The sequence below is a fragment of the Scomber scombrus genome, chromosome 19, assembly GCF_963691925.1.
Source record: "Scomber scombrus chromosome 19, fScoSco1.1, whole genome shotgun sequence".
Lineage (NCBI taxonomy): Eukaryota > Metazoa > Chordata > Actinopteri > Scombriformes > Scombridae > Scomber > Scomber scombrus.
Window position 1 is genome coordinate 8763840 of NC_084988.1, and position 20788 is coordinate 8784627.

The 20788-nt window shown below is 38.5% G+C and overlaps 1 protein-coding gene across 1 annotated transcript in view; it reads right to left on the reverse strand.

The window, feature by feature from the left end:
- Positions 1-10204: 10204 nt before the first annotated feature.
- fndc3ba (fibronectin type III domain containing 3Ba) overlaps positions 10205-20788 on the reverse strand; it is a 97354-nt gene continuing 86770 nt past the window's right edge. Inside the window, exons 25-27 of the mRNA XM_062439737.1 lie at positions 14796-14962; positions 13454-13581; positions 10205-11426 (exon numbers count right to left, since the gene is read on the reverse strand). Of these exons, the coding sequence (XP_062295721.1) occupies positions 11115-11426; positions 13454-13581; positions 14796-14962 (607 nt within the window). The 3' untranslated portion in view covers positions 10205-11114. The remainder of the gene's footprint in view (positions 11427-13453; positions 13582-14795; positions 14963-20788) is intronic.

The following is a 20788-nucleotide window of genomic DNA, read 5'->3' on the forward strand; positions in this document are numbered from 1 at the left end:
CTTGTGACTGTAAAAGTGTCTGAATATTACTAATTAAGTATTAGTCACAAGCTGAGACACAAGCTGACCTAAACACCATTATTCCAAATCAGGCTGATGAAAACATTTGCTTTGTATATGTGAGCGCAGCATTTGTCTTTACTTGACTGGGACCAGAAGGTGAAAAAAGCTGCAAGCTCCTAATCAGTTTGTCAACATGCATCAAAAGAGCCTTTCGAATTTTTATCTCAAATACATTTTTTGTGGGATTATTTCAGCACATTTCACCAACTATTCATACACCACACTCGGCATTGAAAAGCACATCTGGTGGAGTGCAAAATATACATTGGCCCGAAGTGCTTTCATTGATTCAAATGTGAACAACATACAACCCTCATGCACGCACACGTAGGCTACATATTACTATTATTGACATCTACAATTGCCTTATATTGTACTCATATTCTGGATGACAAAGAAAGCACTGTAGAACTTGTGGCACTGGTCTGTACTCCTTTAGAGAAGGGGAAGAGGTGCAGTGTGTGTGTGTGTGTGTGTGTGTGTGTGTGTGTGTGTGTGTGTGTGTGTGTGTGTGTGTGTGTGTGTGTGTGTGTGTGTGGATGGGTGTGGGTGTATGTGTGGGTTGGGGGGGGGGGTAATTGCATGTGTGTATTATTATTTTGTTCTAAGTGACATGCTTTTGTGCGTGATTTATGTCATGATGTATGATTTAGGATCATGATTTATATTTGGAGAGAGTGTGAAAATGCAAAATTACTGTTACTACTTTTTTTTTTTCTCTCACGCTGAATGCCCTGTACCTTGGAAATTCATGTCCATGCTGTATTGATGCTGCTAAAAAAGGGCCATTTGAGTTGGTGGAAAGTCCCTGAAATGAAACTAATTTATATTCCTGTTGTGGCAGAAAAGGAATGAGGAAATAGAGCAGTATAGTCCTTTACATCATAGAAGGAGATGGATGGGCGATTACACATCTTCACCGTGTAGCCAAATAATCAAGGTTTTTTGGGGACATGGGAGCCACAAAGCAATTTGATTTCTATGGATATTTTACAGAATGCAAACACTTCCGAGATATTATGTATATCATGCTGTCTTTAGGTTTTGTTGTTATTTTATGTTCTTGTTAAATTGTGTAAATTATTCAAGCAACAGGTCTCTTACAGCTTAAAAGAAATCATCTGGAAAAAAATTCAAACCTTTTTCTACTTTTTCAGTGCTCATTTAAACCATGCAGTGCATTCAAGCAGCATCAATTTGGTGCACAAGACAAAGAAGGCTGATTGGTTTTGCAGTAAAAATAATTTCAATTGCCATAAATGCCTTGGCTTTCTGAGATCAGCATTGTTCATTTTCATCATGGCATGTTTCAGCCACCTCAGGGGTACTGATGTCAGTTACCTTGAAACAACATACAGGGCTTTTTCAACAGCTGTGTGGGGTAGGTGCTTGTCTGTGGATCCAATTACACTTAACACGTAGCAAATTGGTCTTTTGTCATTTAGTAATTTGCCAGATTTGACAAGACTCCAGTAAATAATAAAAACGCCATTTGGAAAGCTAACTTTTTACTTTTCATCTTTTACAAATCCACAGCAGTCAACCTGAACAATTAGCTGCCACGTGGAATCACGGTCTCTTTTGGCAGAAATTGTTCCCCACTCCCAAAAGTGTTCACTGTGAGCAAACACAATGACTTCTTCAATGGTTAAATCAAACACGCACAATGTAAATTATATAATGTATGTTTAACTTATCAAGTTTATTGATTTCCTAAACGTTTGCTTTTTCAATTGACTGCATGGGTACACATTTGCAAATATTTTTCACAAGTGACTATAGTATGATAATGTGTTCAATGAAATAGAAATGTTTTAAATGTGCCAAAGGTGACACCCTTGTCAAAATATTGCAACTATGTTCGACAAAATTTTTTTAAAAGTTGTCTTTCCTTTAAATATCTATAAGATAATACAACTGGTGGAAAAAAATAGTGAGTTTTGTAAAGTGCATTATGCAGCATTTTGGACAAAAAGAGGATCAGCAAGCTGTCTGTAATTGATGTTATGCTTGCTATAATTGTAAATAGATGCTTTGTAATGCTACACACTGAATGCTTTATACTCAGATGGTTTCAGCAGTCCATATCACCGTAGCAGCCTCCACTAATCTGCACTGGATTTCAAAACATAACCTCCAGGCTCTGAAGAATGTATCTCTGTTAATGAATGTTTCTCACTGCACATACTGATGTCATGGCATACTATTTATTAATCCAAAGGATGTATACTGATTAAAATAGTAAAAATGAATTTAATTTGTTGTTTTTTTGGTTGTTTTGTCTGTGAATATCTTCTGTTGGATAATGTATCTGTTAATGATAAAGTCTTGTAAAAGTAAAACAAAACAAAAAACAGGAAAAACTTAAGCCCTCTTTCTTTTTGTGAACAGTAATGTTATTCTTGCAAGATGACACACACTTGACAGCCAGGCAGCTGTTTGCGTCAGGCAGGTATGAGATGCAAATTGTAATCAGACACTCCCGTTTCACTCACCCCTGTCAAACATCATCAAGTACACTGCGGACTTGGTGGACTGAGAGATAAATAACCACACCTTGATATGGCCTGTCATTTTCTCCTCATATGACCCTGTTTTACCTTCTTATACCATGTTCCGTCTCAGCAGGGTGTAACACCAGTCAGTAGATTGTAATCTTGAGCACAGAAACACAGCGGTGTGTTCTCTATCATCTCAGCTGGTGTCGTATTTTTGTGACCACAAGGCCCAGCACCGCCCTGTCACCTTGGACAGCTTCAAAGCTAGCACGCTCTGCTCTTACATGAAACATATGACTCAAAGGACCCCTCAGTCACCAGGTTCAACCCGATTAACTAATCAAAACACCTCATCTGATAGAACGCCTGCAAAATCCTCTGATTACAAAATGTTCAGCAGTGGTGTATGATGTGCTAATGTGACCCCACCCTGCTAAGAACATTGAAGAGGTGATAAAAATCCACAAGACATGAAGGAGACAAAGTAAATTAATGAAGTAAAACCTGGGTTGGTATCTCATAGAAGGTAGTGGGTGGATGAGAAGAGGTGTGAAAGAACTGCAGGGATGAAGAGAGAGGTCCCTATTAACAAAAACGTGCAATGAAAATAGACGAAGGGTGAAAGAAGAGAGGTGTAATCAATGAGTCAGACATTATGAGAGTTTATTTAGATGTGGGCTGTGGAAAGAATGAATTATCATCAGACAAAGCGGAGCAGGGTGGGGTAGAACAGGAATTTACATCTATATTCATCTATAAGATTATATACCTCATGCCTTCAATTACCAGCTGGTGTCAGTTAAGGACAAGCTGATGCTAACTGGTTCTGGCTGTGTGGTGGGAAATCATTGACAGCAGCTTAGAGCTTTATTTGATGCATGAATTCAGAGAAGTGTTGAAAATGTACCACAGGGGTCTCAGCCCTGCTGTCTCAATGGTGGCAGTAAATCCCAAAAGTGCTCTACTAGGTGCAGTTCAGGGCTGTATTTAGACACAGCTTTGTAAACAGTGATGCTTTAAGCTTAATACTAACGTGAGTATTCAAACATGCACACAATGTTTAGCAGGTATGTTTACCATGTTCACCTTATTTGTTTAGCATGTTAGCATGCCCATTAGTACTAACATAAGTAGCTACAGCTGAGGCTGATGGGAATGTCAGTAGTTTTTTAAGGTATTTAGTCATAAATCAAAAATTTCATAGTTATAACAATTCATCCTGAGGGGAACCTGAATGTCTGTACCAGATTTCATGGAAATAGGGACATTTCACATTTCAAAAGTACAAATGTCAACCTCTAATCGAATCTAACACAACAGCTCTGCCATGACTTCTACTTTTACAAAGCTTAAACATTCTTTTTTAAAGTGTTTGTTGACATTGTCAGAAAGGTGATAATTCTATTTTATGTTTATTATTGAGGTCGTAGTGGTGTCAACAAAAACTGAAAAAGCTTCGTAAAATTAGAATTTATGGCAGAGCTGTTGTACTGGAGTGCATAAGATTGCACAGGTGTTCCTAATACAGGGGCGAGGAAGTCATATGTATATATATCATAGTCATCCCTACAGCTGCAAAACAACAGAGTAGATCAAGGTCCAAGTTCCAGATTTGGTGTGCTGTGTGTGTGGTGTTCTGCAAAATATTGAGCTATTAACTTGCAGACTTGAGCACTATTGTACTTACACAACAAAGCCAAAAAGTACACTGCATTTCTTCTCTTTCGAAATTCACTGCTGTGTACACTGTAATTCTGTTAATGAAAATTATGTGAAGTCAGCTGCTTCAAAGATGCCAGAATTGGTGCATCTGACAGCCAATCCTCATACCACATTCAGATTGTTCTTGTCCAGTGATTCACACAGTGACAAAACCAGTCAATGCTGCCTGAGTGCTTTATCTTTCAGCTTTATTCATTCAAAACACTATCTGGAACAGCAAGTTATTGAGTGCCCACTGCCTAGAGTGCATTTCCCCAACAACAGGGGTTTGTTTTATTACTCCTGAACTAAAGTTTAATTAAAAAAAAGATAAGGATGAGACAGTGGAAGGATGTTGTTTTGTTCTCACCTCTTTCATCACTCAGTTTCTTTCCACCTTTAACACACCTGCTGTATGTATGCACCACAAAACAACCAAGGATAACACAAAAGGTCAAGAGACTAATATTCCCCTGCGGTCCTCTGGTCGCTGCAGATTGAAAGGAAATGAGCGTACAGTAAAGCAATTTTTCACTGGTTGCCCTCAGGGACAGCAGGGGATAATAGTGTGTGTGATTTACTCCCATCAGGTACCGGGCTAAACACTATCGAGGCCACTCGTGAGTATATCTACAGCTGCCACACTGCGCACGGTGGATAACACTAATAGCCCAGCTTAAATAGACACATGTTTTACCTCTAGATTCTTAAAATTTTTGACAAAACCCTATGAGTCCGCCTCCAGTCACAAATGTGTTTTTCTTTTTACTCCTACAGTTCAATGTTTGAGCTTAACTTTGCACGATGATGTACTTGCAGAGTCTGACACTAGAAGGCTGTTTCATATTGATCTGCTGAAGAAGAAAAGTTTCTTTGTGCTCAATGAAAATCAGATTTTAAGAGGTGGGTTTACAAGCATGATTTGTGACATCACAAATAGTTTGGAAGCCAATAAAAGTCGGCTATGCAAACTTACAAAAATGTGATGTGAAAACTCGAAGCCTCCAGTGCACATACTGAGAACAGACTGTTCAGTGGAGTAGGAAACATCCTGTGTCCAACAATTAAATTTCTTCTGAAACTGAAATAAATTTGCATATTTATAGACTCTGGAATTTTAATGAGGGAAAAGGAGTAGATGTCATGTTAAGGATTTTAATGTGGTAACTATACTTTCTTGTCTCTTTACTTACTGTGACGACTGGTGAAAAGTTTTAGAACACACTATTTTTGTCAGTTTTGATTGAAATTTAAGCAGTTAAAAGTCCAGCAAATAACCCTAAATGCTACAAAGCTAAGCAGCAGCCTGCCTGAGGTACAAATAAAAAGTTTAGGTTAGCAAAAATTGAAAAGTAATGTAAACTTCAAAGTTACACTTTTTTTTTTTTTTTTTTACCAAGAAATGGGTTAATAACTTTTTCTGCAGCTATTTAAGTAAATTAAACCTTGAAAGTGGATGCAAGCAATGCCAACAGGTGCCAACATTCTGCATAAATGCAAGGATGAAGAAACATGATTGTCTAGAACCAGAGTTGGCAGCTTGCACAGAGTACCTGACAGAGCTACCACAGCACAAGAACTATGCAATGCCCTGTGCTCTACATCTAATGGGTCAGGGGCTCATCCTGCAGAAAGATAAAACCCCACACCACACACACATACATGTATAATATTTTATTTAATTTTGTCCATTTTGGAGCATAATTCATTTTCACAGAATTTGGTAGTATTGAGACATTGGACTACATAAATTTCAATATAAACTGGAACATTTGAGATGTTCTAAATGAACTGATACATTCATACATAAGTCTCTGGACCATTTAAAATGTCACCTTGAAGAATCACTGTTTTGAGCTCTAAATCACATTATCAATCAAGATTATAAACCTTAATATTACAACCATTGATTATTACTCAGCTTTGTTTACAACACTATACAAAGGTGGCTCTGATGAGGGGAGAGCCATCATTCCCTCTTTATTTCTTGAAGATAAAAATCAATAATGCTTCTCAACAGTAAATGTCAAGGAACAATTTTTATAGTCTCGTACAAACTCATGTATGGCAGATTGACAGTGTCAGTGGCTGGGCTGCTATTTTGCTCTACAAATATCAGTACAGTATCTATCCATTTAGCTATCAGATGACAGTTTCCAATGTGTTGATCTGTAAAAAACTGATCCATAACAGCTGGGTTTATACCATACATACACATGTTGTGAACTTAGTGTAGAACAGTGTATGCATACGGTGCATGGAAATGCTGATGAGTAATGACACAAACAATGAAACTTACTCTTGTAATCAAAGTCAGAAAAAAATTAAAACATTTATTGGGCATAAATATATTATATATACGCTACCGATACAGTTACGTCTTACATACATAGGGTAGTATTTGCAAAAATCTATACATTAAAATTGATATGGCAGTTTCTTTTATATAATGCATATGAAATTGTCTAACATTTACAATACAAGAAGAAATGCATGAATTTCTTTTTTTTTTTTCAATTCGTAGACCATGACAACATTGGAATGTTTGTTTTTAAATTGTGAGGTAAAAATATGTTTCTTGTTTTTGTCTTGCTTAAAAAATAGTTAAATACCTGTGAGTCTCATTTGTCAAATCGCCAATCTCTCAGTCAAAATCTCTACTTGCTGTAAAACGTACAAAACATTAAAAAAAAAAAAAAAAAAAAAATCATAATCAGAAGGCACAGACGTGGGGTTGCTGGGCAAAAAAAAGAAGTTTATCATTCGTGACATACCCACCAAATGTGCAGGACCTGCAGGGTGGGTATTAGTTAGGGGGAGGTCTATAAAATCACCAGCGTTAAAAAAAACAAAAAAAACAAAACAACAAAGCACATAAAGGGAGTACACTTCCCACAAACATACAGCCTTTCGGTTAACCCCATGTCAACCTCAGACTATTCAACACTAACATGACTGGTCTGACCTAGGCCTGACCTGCTCTCCCATTGGGGCATTAAGGCTTGAAAAGGGGAATAAGGGTGGGCAACATAACTTCAGGGGTATAAGGACAGGACACCTCACACATAACCTGTCGACTAAAATGCAACAGGCTTGGTAGACACACCATGAGCACGTCTGAGAAAGGCACCTTGCTCCCTATGAACTGTACTTCCTTTGTTTGCTGTAGTTTGTATTCTGCAGAGAGCAGGGTGCCGTTTGAGAAGCACAGAACCGTGCTCCAGTAATGCCAATGTCACAGTGACGCCAACGACAGAATAATGCCAATGAATGTAACAGACGGCGTTGGCAGTAGTGTTTGGAACAGAACGAAGGACTGGATGCCTCCTCTCACTCATATTAACCTCATCAAGACTAATGCTCGGCATAAAAAAAGTGCTTCAACTCTGTTAGTCATAATGTATTTACCATCTCATTCTATAGCTCTATAGATATCTCTGTATATCATCTCTTAGCAAAATACTGGATAAAAAATACTCACTACTGCTATACCAGCACTAGCCTTAACAAGGAATCGACAATATTATTATTATCATCTGCCTGAAATTATTGTATGATTGTTTTGCCTTTTTTTCAGTGTGAAATCAAGTTGTGTTAAAAACTTTCCTGCTAAAGGGGCTACACATCTTCGAAATGGCACATTTTGCTTTACAAAACAAAAATAATAAAAGATAATATGAAAAGAAGCGTAATCACAGATCAAGTTAATGTTTTTTTTTTCCTTTTCAGAGAATAATAACAACAATAATAATTGTAATGCTGTGTCATTACAGAAGAACATCACAGAACCCTTTAGATAACTGGAAACGCAACATCAAGTGGACACGAGAAGCCTGCACTTTGGCAATAAAACAGTAAAAACATATCAGAAGCTTCATTATAACACTAATCTGAAAAAAAAAAAAAAAAGCCAAAGGCAGCGACGTTTATCCCAATACAGATGACTTGAACTGAAACTAAGGCCTGGCTTTGCTACATGTCTCTCTCTAAGCATTAAAAGAACTGCTCAGCTGTGCATGGCCGAAACAGGAGATGAGAAAAAACAAACAAAAAAAACAAAAAAAACCCAAAAACAATACATAGGCATTTGGTTACATGTTTGAAACGGCATGATAACTGCAAGGCATGGACTGATGAGCTACAGGTTCCCAACAGCTGTAAGAGAAATACTTAAAGGGTTACTGAGATAAGGAATGCTGGCCTTAATCATACAATCTAACATACATCCATTTAAAAAAAATTAAAAAGAAAAAAAACATGCTACAAGGAAAAAAAAATTAGTATATAACTACACTTGTCTCTTAATCTTTAAACAATAAATAAATGAAGATTGCACTGTAATTGGCATGTAAAGTACTGTATGCAAATATATAGTATAAATAAAACCTACAAAAGAACTCTACCTTAACTTTCCCATCAACTTTGGCAAAGGTATTTTGAGCTAGTAAACCACTTTGCTTACTGACACATACAGGAGCAAGGCACAGCATAGACAGAGGACAAGATACAGCATCAAAAAACAAAAGAAGAAGAAGAGAAGGGAGGAAGACAGCAAGAAACAGAGGAAGAGAGGCTAATATAATGACTGTGATGACAGCAATGGGGATGACAGGATTAGATCTCCCCTCTGTAAGGCCTTATCCCTGAGGTACGTTACAGGCTGCCAATCAGAGCTGAGCGGCGGAGCTACACTACTACCCCGCCCCCCGTACTAACCCCGTTTTCCCACCCAATCCCTACTTCCCCACACCCCACCCGACAAAAGTGGACATGTCACTCGTTAATAATGCGGGTCAGGGTGACTTCTTTGGATCATCAGGGTATGTATTGGGCTGTACCTTGGCTTTGTTTTTCGGGCTGGGGTAAAGGGGTTCGGGAGTCACAGGGGGGAAGGTCAGGGGGTGTAACGTGTGTCAGAATGCCCTGTTCTGTTGAGTTGTGTTCTGTCAAAGGCTTGTTTGTTTAGTGAACATTAGTTCAAGTCCCCAGAGAACATGTCCGTCTGAGGAGAGACCACAGACTTGCTACTGCTCTGATTACATGTCAATAAAGCACCTTTTAATAGAGAGAGAGAAAAGAGGGAGGGAGTGAGAGTAGTGCATGGGCAGAGAGATGGGATGGATCGAAAGAAAGAGAGAAGCAGCCAGAGCAAAAGGTAATTACATGTAATTATGGGCAGGAGAGGAGATAAGAAGAGAAAAGGTCTTCAGATGTATCGATTCACAGACTAGCTGGAAGATAAAACTACAGCTTCAGGACTGCTCTGGCTGATGGCTGGCTAAATTGCAGAGGGATAAAGCTTAAGCTAACTCCTAATGGCTTTCCTGGTTAACATACACACAAACACACACAGCTCTGAGAAGGCCGGCTAGCTGGCAGGCTGTTAGCACCTCTGGGTCTGCGATGCTATGGGCACATCGCTACTAAAGCTAAAGATAAATAGGCTGGAGCAATGGTACTTAAATGGTAAAATATGGAAGTGAGAGCCAATCAAATGCTCAGGCCAGAGCTTTCCTGGCAAGTTGCAGCCAATCACAGTCCAAGCCCTGCTTCCTAAAGCCAGTTTATGCCCCATACGGTTAACATTCAAATACCTGCAAATGGTTCAGATTTTGAATTGAGGCCAGCGTGTGAGGGCTCCTTCAACTGTAAGCACAAGCTGCTGAACTGACCTCAGAGCTGCTGTCTGTGAGCACCTCGAGTCATCCACTCCTCCCCTTTCACAATTAACTTCAGACCTTACATTGCCATCACTTATATTACATCACTTAACATCATATATATTTGTTATTGTATATGTATATGTATAACAGTATACACACACACATATATACATATATATATATCTTGTGTGTGTATGTATATATATATATATATATATATATATATATATATATATATATATATATATATATATATATATATATATATATATATATATATATATATATTAGATTACTGTTTTTTCCATTCTTTCTTAGTTATAATAAAATCACAGGATAGCAGCATCTTACACCACACATGGATTGCATCACTTTGGTAGCTGAATGAGTGAGTGATTGAATGTTAAAAGCTGAGCAGATATGTGATTGACTTCTTAGGAGGAAATGGTTGTTTCTCATTGTCTTTGCATGAGTGTAATGTTATGTGTGTATGCATATATATATGTAAGTGTGTGTGTATGCATTGTGTCTTTGTCAGTCTGTGTTTGTGTGAGAGCAGGTGCAGATTGCATGAATTGACTGACAGCCTGTAGAGTAGAAACAAATTGAATAATAACAGTATGAACGGCTAAAGCTTTGAAGGCCTACATTGGAATATGGCTGAATGAATAAAGACTGCAGCAAAAAATGCAAATTAAACATTGAAAAACAAAAACAAACAAACAAAAAAAGTAAGGCAATGACTGTCAAGAAATATACATGTTCTCTAACTGTATATGTTTTAAAAAGATACAAAATAAAAACATGCAAGTCAGTCTGAGGAGCAACTGCTTTGCTCACAGCTATTTTAAGGCTTGATTAACAGTTTTCTTTCCCAACCGAGGTACAGCTAAGAAAAGGCTTCCCTCGACAGAAATCCTTAACAAATGAGACAGACAATGATACAAAGACAACAGAGACATAGAGAGAAATGAGACCAAACCGAGTGAAGGCAGAAGACAACAGGAACAAGGCAAGGAAAGCCTGATTCGATAGTTTGATTAAAAAAACAAAAAAACAACATATATATAGCCTTAGAAGTACATCTCAAGTGTTTGTTTTCATTTCATTAATTCTGTTCTTTCATAGACGTTTTTTATAGTTTCTCTGTGATTTTGCTTTCTCTTTCTATCCTATAGTTAAAATTCCCTCACTTCATGAAGAAGTACTGTAGCAAGCAGGCGATGAGGATGGAGAAGCCCGCGAACACGCAAACAATCAGCGCTGCAAAGCGCTCATCGCTGGAGATCAGGCCTGCCCCTTTGCCGGTTTCCACGGTGCACATCTCTCCTGAAGATGCCGTCTCCTGGCGACGCAGCGTGAACAAGGAGGAGGGGCTCAGTGGTCCGCACAGTTCCTGGCATGTATCCTGGCAACGGCGGCAGGCGCCCACACGGAAACGATAATCTGTGTTGCCCTGGAGACCAGAGATTTGGAACACGCCCTCCTCTCCCTTAAAAACCTGTAAGGGGAAAAGAAGATAGACAGAATTAAGTTTTACAGGGGAAAAAAATAATTTTCATTAACGAGCACACTTAAATGTAATACTGTGCCATTGTTTCATGAGGTTTGAAAGTTTTCATTCAACAACAACATAATGCCACCTGATTTGACTGAAGGTGTGTTCATGAGTGAAATGATACCGCAGAGACCTGCATACTCGTTTGGGTCACAAAACCATATGATTGCTTGTTCTTATACTGTGGGGGCATAGTAAAGCTTTTAGCAGATGCTCATTTACACAACGAACAGGGTCAAATTCAATTTTAAGAATACACATTTAGCAGGGTGTCATTCTAATGTGAAAAGATCAGCACCCACTGTTTGACTTACTTGAGTAAATCCTGTTCTTAACGTAAATGCTTAACGTTTGCAAGACTTTAACAACCTTCACCAATTACCTGCTCAGTGCCGCTCGGGATTTTATCTGTTGCAATTTTTAACGAAGTAATAAAATGTATTCTTCGATTGGCCCCTGACTCTCTCTCATGCAACCATTTTTTCCTCTTGCTCTTTATTAAAATAAATTCCCATCCCACATTTTACCCAGTTAGCAAAAGGGCAAATGCTTCTTTGTGCGTGAGGTGAGGGAAAAAACAGCGAAAGCTCTCCTGAACCAAAATAGACATGACATTTGATAAATCATACTATAAGTACCTGAAAATCGATCACATCTTGTAATGCCATGACACCATTCAGTACACCTACAGTACTGTTATGGCATCAAGTGTAAGTTACATTTAGGAAAGGAGGCATAACCTCAAGCTCCAGGCTATCCTTACAAATAAAAAAAGTGGTGAAACAGTTGCAAGGTGAAACAAAAGTTAAAGTCAAGACTTGTATCCTGTAACAGCCAGTATGGATTCTCTCTCATTAACAACAGTTATATTATAATATAGACTCACCCTCAGTTTTAATCTTGACAGGTTACCTTCTTCATTCATTTTGAAATTGAAGAATTGCAAAATCCATCCACCCACCTCTGTTTTATTCTATTTTTGGAATAGGCTTGTAGCTGATCAAGAATGGTGAAATTACTTTTCTGTGAGAGCAGCAAAAAGATTCTTATCACCCATCAAAAGTATTTCAAGGCAGCAGATGCGCAGGAAAGTTGTGTGTGTTTATGCAAAGATGTATTAATTTATAGTTGTAGTTTTCAGACTGACCAATTTCGTTTGTTGATGCATTTGGTAAAAAAAACAGCAGATAGAGAAGACAAATATATAACTGTGAATGAATACACTCACTATTCTCATTGTGAGTTTAAGCCTATAAATATTTGAATAGCAGCAGCACAAATTTGTATTGACAGGCAATGTGTGTGGCAATAATCAAATAAGCAAACACGTATCACAAATACCCACACGCGCACATATACACACAGTTGCGGTCTTGTCTGCTGGGGGGTATCAGCAGTTCTTCCCTCCAACCATTCAGTAATCCAATAACTGGGAGTAAAATAGCCCAGAAGACAAATGTCCGTTTGTCTGCAGTTTACAAGTCAACTCATTGCTCCAACTGCCAGCCACCCAATCCAATATTTCCAAGTGCAACCAGTATCTTTTTTTCAGGTGCTGTGCTGTATTTCTCATTAAAAATCCTTCAATATTATTCAATAAATTCTACTGGCGCTGCAGATTACCTCCAATTTCAGAATTCTGTTATACCTTCAAGGCAGGGATAACAGAGTGTCTGCGAGAGCATGTCTGTGAGAGGAGTGTGTGTATTTAATTTTTCCATGTACAAATTTGTGTCTATGTATGTGTGTATATGTGAGTGGCTGGGGGCTCTGTAATACCTTCTCCATCAATACAGTGAGATTAGAAAATATCCTCCCAGTCGTCATACACACTTCCACAAAAATAAGAACAAACAAAATAATTCAAGCTGGGCTTTGGACCAGAGTGACACCGGAACTCTTAACACTATCCTTATATAAGCTGTGTGTGTGTGTGTGTGTGTGTGTGTGTATGCCTGTGTGAAACCAACCTGTTTGTACTCTGACTCACGTCCCACCAATACCTGTAGCACATAGCTCACAGGATCCCCTCTCATTGGTGGGATTGTCTCCCATGTGACTTCACACATGTTTCCCTCCAGTTGGTGTACTCTGGGAGCTGTCAGGTGGAATAAAAAAAAAAAAAAAGGAAAAATAAGAGTCAGATCATGACAGGATTTCATTCATACACAATTAGTAATATCAAGCAAATATTTGGATTTTTTCTACATTTGGGCTCATTAAAACTAAATTCAACCTCTCTCACAGCAGATAAAAATGCAGAAATAGATCAAAGTCCAAGATAAAAGTCCAACTACACTCAACCACTTATTAATGAATTAGTATGAACATCCATCTCCCTGCTTGAATCTAATGCTTCATTTCAGCACTAATGGTTGCTGTCGTGTTAATGGCTGTTAGTGACAGGCTGTTTAAACGGCATAGCTATTGCACATTATCCAGGATGTAAGCCATAACAAAGAAATTAGATTATTCATGTGCAATAATTTTGTTTTTCATTTTTGATAATTGTTTTGCAAGCAATAATACCCGGGGGGTATTGGATCATTTTTCACCGGAAATAACAACATAGCAACAATAATCCAAACGTTGCATTAATTACTGTGCCATGAACAGCAAGGATTTTCCTGAACAGTTATGGTAACCAGGGACCTATTCATTGATTTGCCTCATCTCCTGTGTTTTATTGTTCTGAATGAATGATGATTTGCAGAACATATCGGACAGCACACATGTAGTTGTAAGAGTTTTACAGAGGTGGTTTAGACCCTTGAGGCTGTTATCTATCTGTTTATTAATACTTTAGTGCTGTGCAGCACATTTACAGCTTCAGTCATAGCCAGGGTCCTCTCTGGTTATATCACCTGAGAGGATACTATTTACTGTGATTATGGTAGCTATATAAGTAACCGCCTCTCGGTTTACAGCAAAGACCAAATACTAGGGGCAATAATCAAGGCTACAGTAAAACTGTCATCTCTAACAGCAAAACAAAAACAAATATATAGCCTTATTTTGGCCTGTAAGTGTATGTCACTTGTTTGGAGCCATTCTGTGTAACCCCTAAAATGCATCGCTGAATTAAAACCAACCACGTAGCCAAAATCCTCACTAGCTAAGACATTTTCTCAAGTTTTAATAGTGAAACATAATTTAATAAATTGAAACTAGCTAAAGAACAGCAATAAAGAACAAGGGCAAAAGACAGATTTCTGAACAGCAAGTGTGACCCAAAACAGGATTGAAGCAGTCACATCAGCCCTCTATGTTTTATCATGTACCAAAACATGCACGTTGCTCAGTTTAATTTACCTTTGAGGGCAGGTGGTACAGACTTGGTGGTGCAGAAGGTGTGTGTGTCAGAGAATGGACCCTCCCCAGCATCACTGATGGCCTGTATTCTGAAACTGTAGCTGCTGGACTCAGTCAATCGCTGCACCTTGTAGGTATGGCTGGGACCGCGGTAGATCGTCACAAACCTGGAGAGAGTGTGAAGAAACAATGAGTCACAAATCTAGAGAGAAATCTGAAAATGAGAATGAGGGATGGCGAAGGAAAGGAGGGAGGGAAATTGGGAGGGACTGCATGACAAAACCTAGACAGAAGCCACTTTTGTACAGAGACCCCACAATGTTGCTGTAAAGAAGACCTGTCATTATGTGTTCTTTGCTTTTTGACATTGAATCAAACATATTCGGCATGATGCCACCCCCGTCTATGATTTTAGATTGCATGTCGGTGTTATGGAATCAGAAGCGTGATGTGTAATAGAACAGCATCAGCGTCTAGTATGTGTAGTCCCACCATGCCAGATGTCCCTTTTATACAGCCATCGATGCGGCAGTCTGACTGCTTCCACTGCCAGCCTAATGGCGCAACAACAATGGTAAATGGTAAATGGTAAATGGAGTGTACTTATATAGTGCTTTTCTAGTCTTTTTGACCACTCAAAGTGCTTTTACACTGCATGTCACATTCACCCATTCGCACACATTCATACACTGATGACAGGGGCTACCATGCAGGGGGCCAACCTGGTCATCAGGAGGGAGACTAACCATTCACACACATTCACACACTGTTGGCACAGCCATTGGAGCAATTTAAGGTTAAGTATCTTGCCCAAGGACACATCTACATGCAGACTGGAGGAGCCTGGAATCAAATTGCACTTATCACCTTCCTTGACTTTTAATGACTCATTAAAGGAATCAATACCAGTTAACTATGCTTATAAACTAAGAGTATTAACAGTATATATACACTTCTTAGTGTTGTCTGACATTGCTGGCCTCACCATTTATTTAAAAAAACAAAACTTCACATATTGGTCTGTGTTTGATCACTGATGTGTGTATTCATTTCTTACCAGCCAAAAAAGACTTTGCTGCATCAAAATAGGCTTAGCATATGCCACCTTGAGGTAGGCTTGATTTGAGAAATAAGTAGTAGACCTTGAAAAGAGACAGGAATGCTGACAGGAAGAAAGAGTGCATCTTGAAAAAAGATAACGGTTGGATTTATGAATAAACAGGACGTATACTGACAGGCCATAGTCACAAATCTGAAAGAAACGAGCAGCAAAAAACTTTCTGGCTGGCTGGATGGACTGATTGATGGACTGAAGGAGAGATGATAAGTGAGCAAATGAGTGAGTCAGGGAAAAATAGGAATTTGAGCTAAAAAAAAAGGGGGTTGTTTATCTCTGAGAGTTCCAGCACAATGAAATAAAAGTCTGAGCTGGGAAGGAAGAGATAGACAAAGGTGATGGGGCAAGTAAAAAGATAGGAGGCAGTGATGAAGGAATGAAGTCAAAGGAGGATAAGAAGGAGAGGAGAAATAATAGAGGGAAAGAGTTGACTGGTAATTACAGGAGTGGAGACGAAGATGGAAGATCTGTTGTGAGAGGACGTAGAAAAGAGAATGAAGAGATGGGAGAGGTCATGGTTTAGTAGAAGGCTATAACTCCTGATGAGCTCTTTATGTAGCTGCACTACAGAGAAGTGATGTGTTCCTCAGACTGATATATGGTGTTGTTAATTGTTTGCCTTGCTGCTGGACCTCATGGGTAACACACACAAACACCCAGTATTCAGTCTTCCTTAGTTTACACTACATTAGCTCTCAGCTAACAAACACAAAGCCAAAAACAAGCTATTTTCATATCAGCATGTCTACAGTAAACACATTAACTTTTTCATCATCATGAGTTATGACCCCTTCTCATTTGGGCAGAGTTGAATGGCAGAGTATAAAAAACAATTAATACTCAGCACTGTCACCAGGACATAGTTAACGAGATGAACTGCAGCCTTGTTCCACAGCCAAACAGCCAACCAATTAACCGCAACAAGGAGCAGAAGAGGGCAGAGGAAGAGAGGTTAGACACAGATAGGGATTTCTGTACTTATTCGGGGGAATGCAAATGTTACTTTTTTTTTTTTACAGATATAATAAAATATAATTTGACTTATTTTATTTTATTTTCAAGTTTGCCTGCTGTCCTGTAACCATGACACTTGTTACAGAAGCTGGCATTTTAAAACGCTGCTTTGTAACATGCTGTTTCTAAAAGCTTGCAGTGATTCATCTCACATAGAAAAGCTAACATTTCTCTTGGCATTACATTATCAAAGATCTATGTTCTAGCAATTTTTTTTCAGTAGTAGCTGAAACCTTAAAAGCTTTCCCAGCGGAAAGCATGATTATCAGATTGTTGTCTTTATATAACAAATGTCAGTAAATATACAAAGAAAAAATCTGTGCTTGTTAAATGTTTCAAAAGTTTTTAGAAATCCACAGAAACAAATAACTTTATCCCTACTACACTGATTAGTATTTGGCAGAAAGAGCATATGATAACCAAAAATAAATGGACACATCCACATTATTATTAATAATAATTGACTTAAATCAGGAAATCATGATCAAATTGATCAATATAAATACTTTCATTATTGGTTCCAATAATAAATATAATTTTAAGCAATGATATTTACGGTATGTACCATGTATGGGTACTTAATTTAATGCTGCCCAGCTGACTGGTAAAATGGATTGGTGTGCATAAAGAAAGAAACGGCAAGGATGGCAAAATAGAGAAATGAGGAACATGGACGAATGGATATATGAACAAATGGTTGGGTTGACTAGGAAGATACATATGGATAGAGAGATAGATAGGGAGATGAAAAGATGGAGGAACTGAACTTCAAAGGGGCTGAACATCACAAAAAGAGATGGAAGATGGCAGAGAGGGTGGAAGGGAAGAAATTCATCTTAAAAATGCTCTGCATCAGAAGGTTGGAGCCTTCTTAGCCTGCATTGTCTGTGTTGCCATGGTGCCCTTATACTCCAAATACCCCTACCTGAATGCATTCTGGGTAATACGGATGAGGAGAGAATGAAATGAGAAAAATCAAACAAACTCGGCAACCGTTTTAAGGGCAACAACAGAGTGAGGATAACAAGTGAAAATGAAATAGCTGCGAGGGGGGAGGACACAACATGAGCAACAGGTCTGCATACAGGGAGATAAGACTGAAAAAATAAGCTGTGGGAGAAAGAGGGACAGAGAAGGGTGGAAAGTAAAAAATGGGCCTTCAATATTTTGAACCGGATAAAACAGCTCCCTTTATTATCTAATACACCCACAAAATGGAGACATGGAAAGGCGGATGGGGGACAACAAAGAAGGTAAAAGATGAGGTCGGAGAAGGAGGAATTTATAAAAGGGGGGCGTTCATTTCTCTGGAGGTCTTCCAGAGGTGAAGTCGCCTCTCTTACAATAAAATTAGATGAATAAACATGAATTACATTGGCCAGAGACAAAGAAAGTGAGACAGCGAGAGATGTGGACAGAGAGAGATGGCGACAGTCAAAGACAAAAACATAAATGGATGGTAAGGGTATGTGGTTAAAAATGACACTGATTAAATTTATTGGCAAAATCGGAAATCACATTTGCAAAATTGCAGTCAGCTATTTGATATGTTTGTTTACAAAGCAATATATTTTCAAGACTACCTTATTTCAAAGTGCCCTTCCAAGCTCCCTTGATACGATTAGTAATGAAGCATTTGGTTGTCAAGGTGATTTGACCAATAATATAAATTCCTGATAATTCTTTTTAATAAAGTGTGATGAGACAGCAAAAGGAGGAGCATAGGAGGAAGCGTCCTGGCAGTAAGTACCATGGAACAGCACGAGTCACTCATCTCTTAATAACCCTTCACACACAAACTGTGGTGCACCACTAATGTAGCCATTAATGCAGCCACTAACACATCTAAACGTTCTGTCATAACCACCAGTGGCCGCAAGTAATGAATCCTAAGCAAAGGTAATTACGTTGAAACAGTCAGGAATCACACATTCATTATGGAACCATTGAGTCATTTATAGTGTATGGATGGTTTTGCTGTCGATGAAAATGGAGATGGAGAGAAGAGTGGAAACGTGTTTGTGTGGAGATGTTGCTATTTATTTTTGTATGTATTTTATTTATACCAACCAATTTATCTGTATTTCTATCTGAATAAGTCGGGAAATGGGCATTCCTCAAGTGTGGGTTCACAAAAATGTTAAAAATCTACCTAGTTAATTTTCCTCTTATTCTCTGTCATTGCTATACCTGAATGTATTCGTGTTTTTACAGTTACTAAATAATAACAATTAAGTATAATAACTACATAATAAAATAGCCATAAATATATGTTGTCAACTGTGTGAAACCCTACCTTGATCTTAATGACTACTGTATGAGCAATGGAGACATAAATTATGGACCGAATTCCCCAAATATAACTTCAATATAACTAAATTCCAACTCCATGACCATATGTGAACTTAGTCAGCTTTTTGGTATATAGTCTGGTACAGATAAAAATGAAAAATGTCTCCTTGACAGGAAAAGATACTGTGCTGTGGAGGAATCCTACTCCAAGTTTTCAATGTTGTAAGATTGAGTGTACTGCAATGTGAAAAAGCACTACTCACAGGTGAATCAACCACTCCTAAAAGTCTATTATTAGAGTTTGGGTGGACAAGTGAACAAGAAAAAAAGAAAGTAGAACTAGCCAGACTATTGATAAATTAGAGGCCAATTTCAGTTCTTGGGCCACACAAAAAGCCACTGACAAACAATCCCTGGCCCCTTCTTCTCTGAGTTCAATGATAAAAGCCACTAAATAGTTTAAAGTGTAACACATTCTATCTAGCACATACTATATATTTGAAAACACAGAAAACAATTAAGATATAAATGCATTATTTACCTCCTGCTAAATACAATCAACAAGCATGTAGTGTACATGCTATTGTTTCATTGATGATAAACGAGAAATGAGTGGTACTGATAATTAGTGTCTGTTTTAACTAATGTATGTTAAGACTTTGGATTATCCGAAAAAATATGCCATAATCAGAGGAAAGACAGAAAAAGTTCTAGCACTTGCTCGTATTATCAACACATACCAGGATTACAAAAATACCATCTGAAACAAACAGGTGTTTGCAGTCACACTATGCATATATGCACAAAAGTATTCAAATGATGTGTCATAAAGCCACAAAAACAGACAGACTAGCATATTGCCACCACTAATCATGGTGTCAATTAGAAAAAGAATAAATAATATTTTCTGAACTGTGAAAGCTGCTTTCATTTGGCTGGCAGGGAGTATGTTTGTGCTCACGTGCATACATCTGTGTTTGTTTGTTTGTGTGTGTGTGTTGGGGAGGTTAACAGATCATAGCCTGCAGGATAGGAGCCCATCTGTTGCCTGCTGCACTCCGGCCCATTCCAGGGGTGCCAAGGTACGCTGGTGCCAACTTGATGCTAGCCAAGCCTTAATTCAAACACGGATAGCCAGCCAACCAGAATGGAACAGGGATGCACTGAGGGAGGAAGCGAGACAATCCGACAGGTGGGCAGACGGGCAAGCCGATAAAAGTGGCCATTCAGTTCAGTCTGCTTCCTGCCTCTTTGTGCATCACTCTCTTTGCTATTTAAACCACCACTTATTAAAGATTCTTTTAGCTCTGCTATTAATATATTACCCTCCTTGTCCTCTCTTTCCAATTGTGTGGCTAATTCCTGTCAGTGGTCGTGTTCTGCCCTTTCCCCCCCTCCTCTGTCTGCTAATTCTCTGTCTCCCTGTTTCTCTTTTTGTCACTCCTGCCTGAGCAGTCAGGTAAATGGAGGGTTGATTGTTGGAGACTGTATCCAGGCTGGCTCCAGATGCCCACAACGTGACTACTCCATGGTACATCTGGTTACTGCACACATACAAAAAAAACCCCCA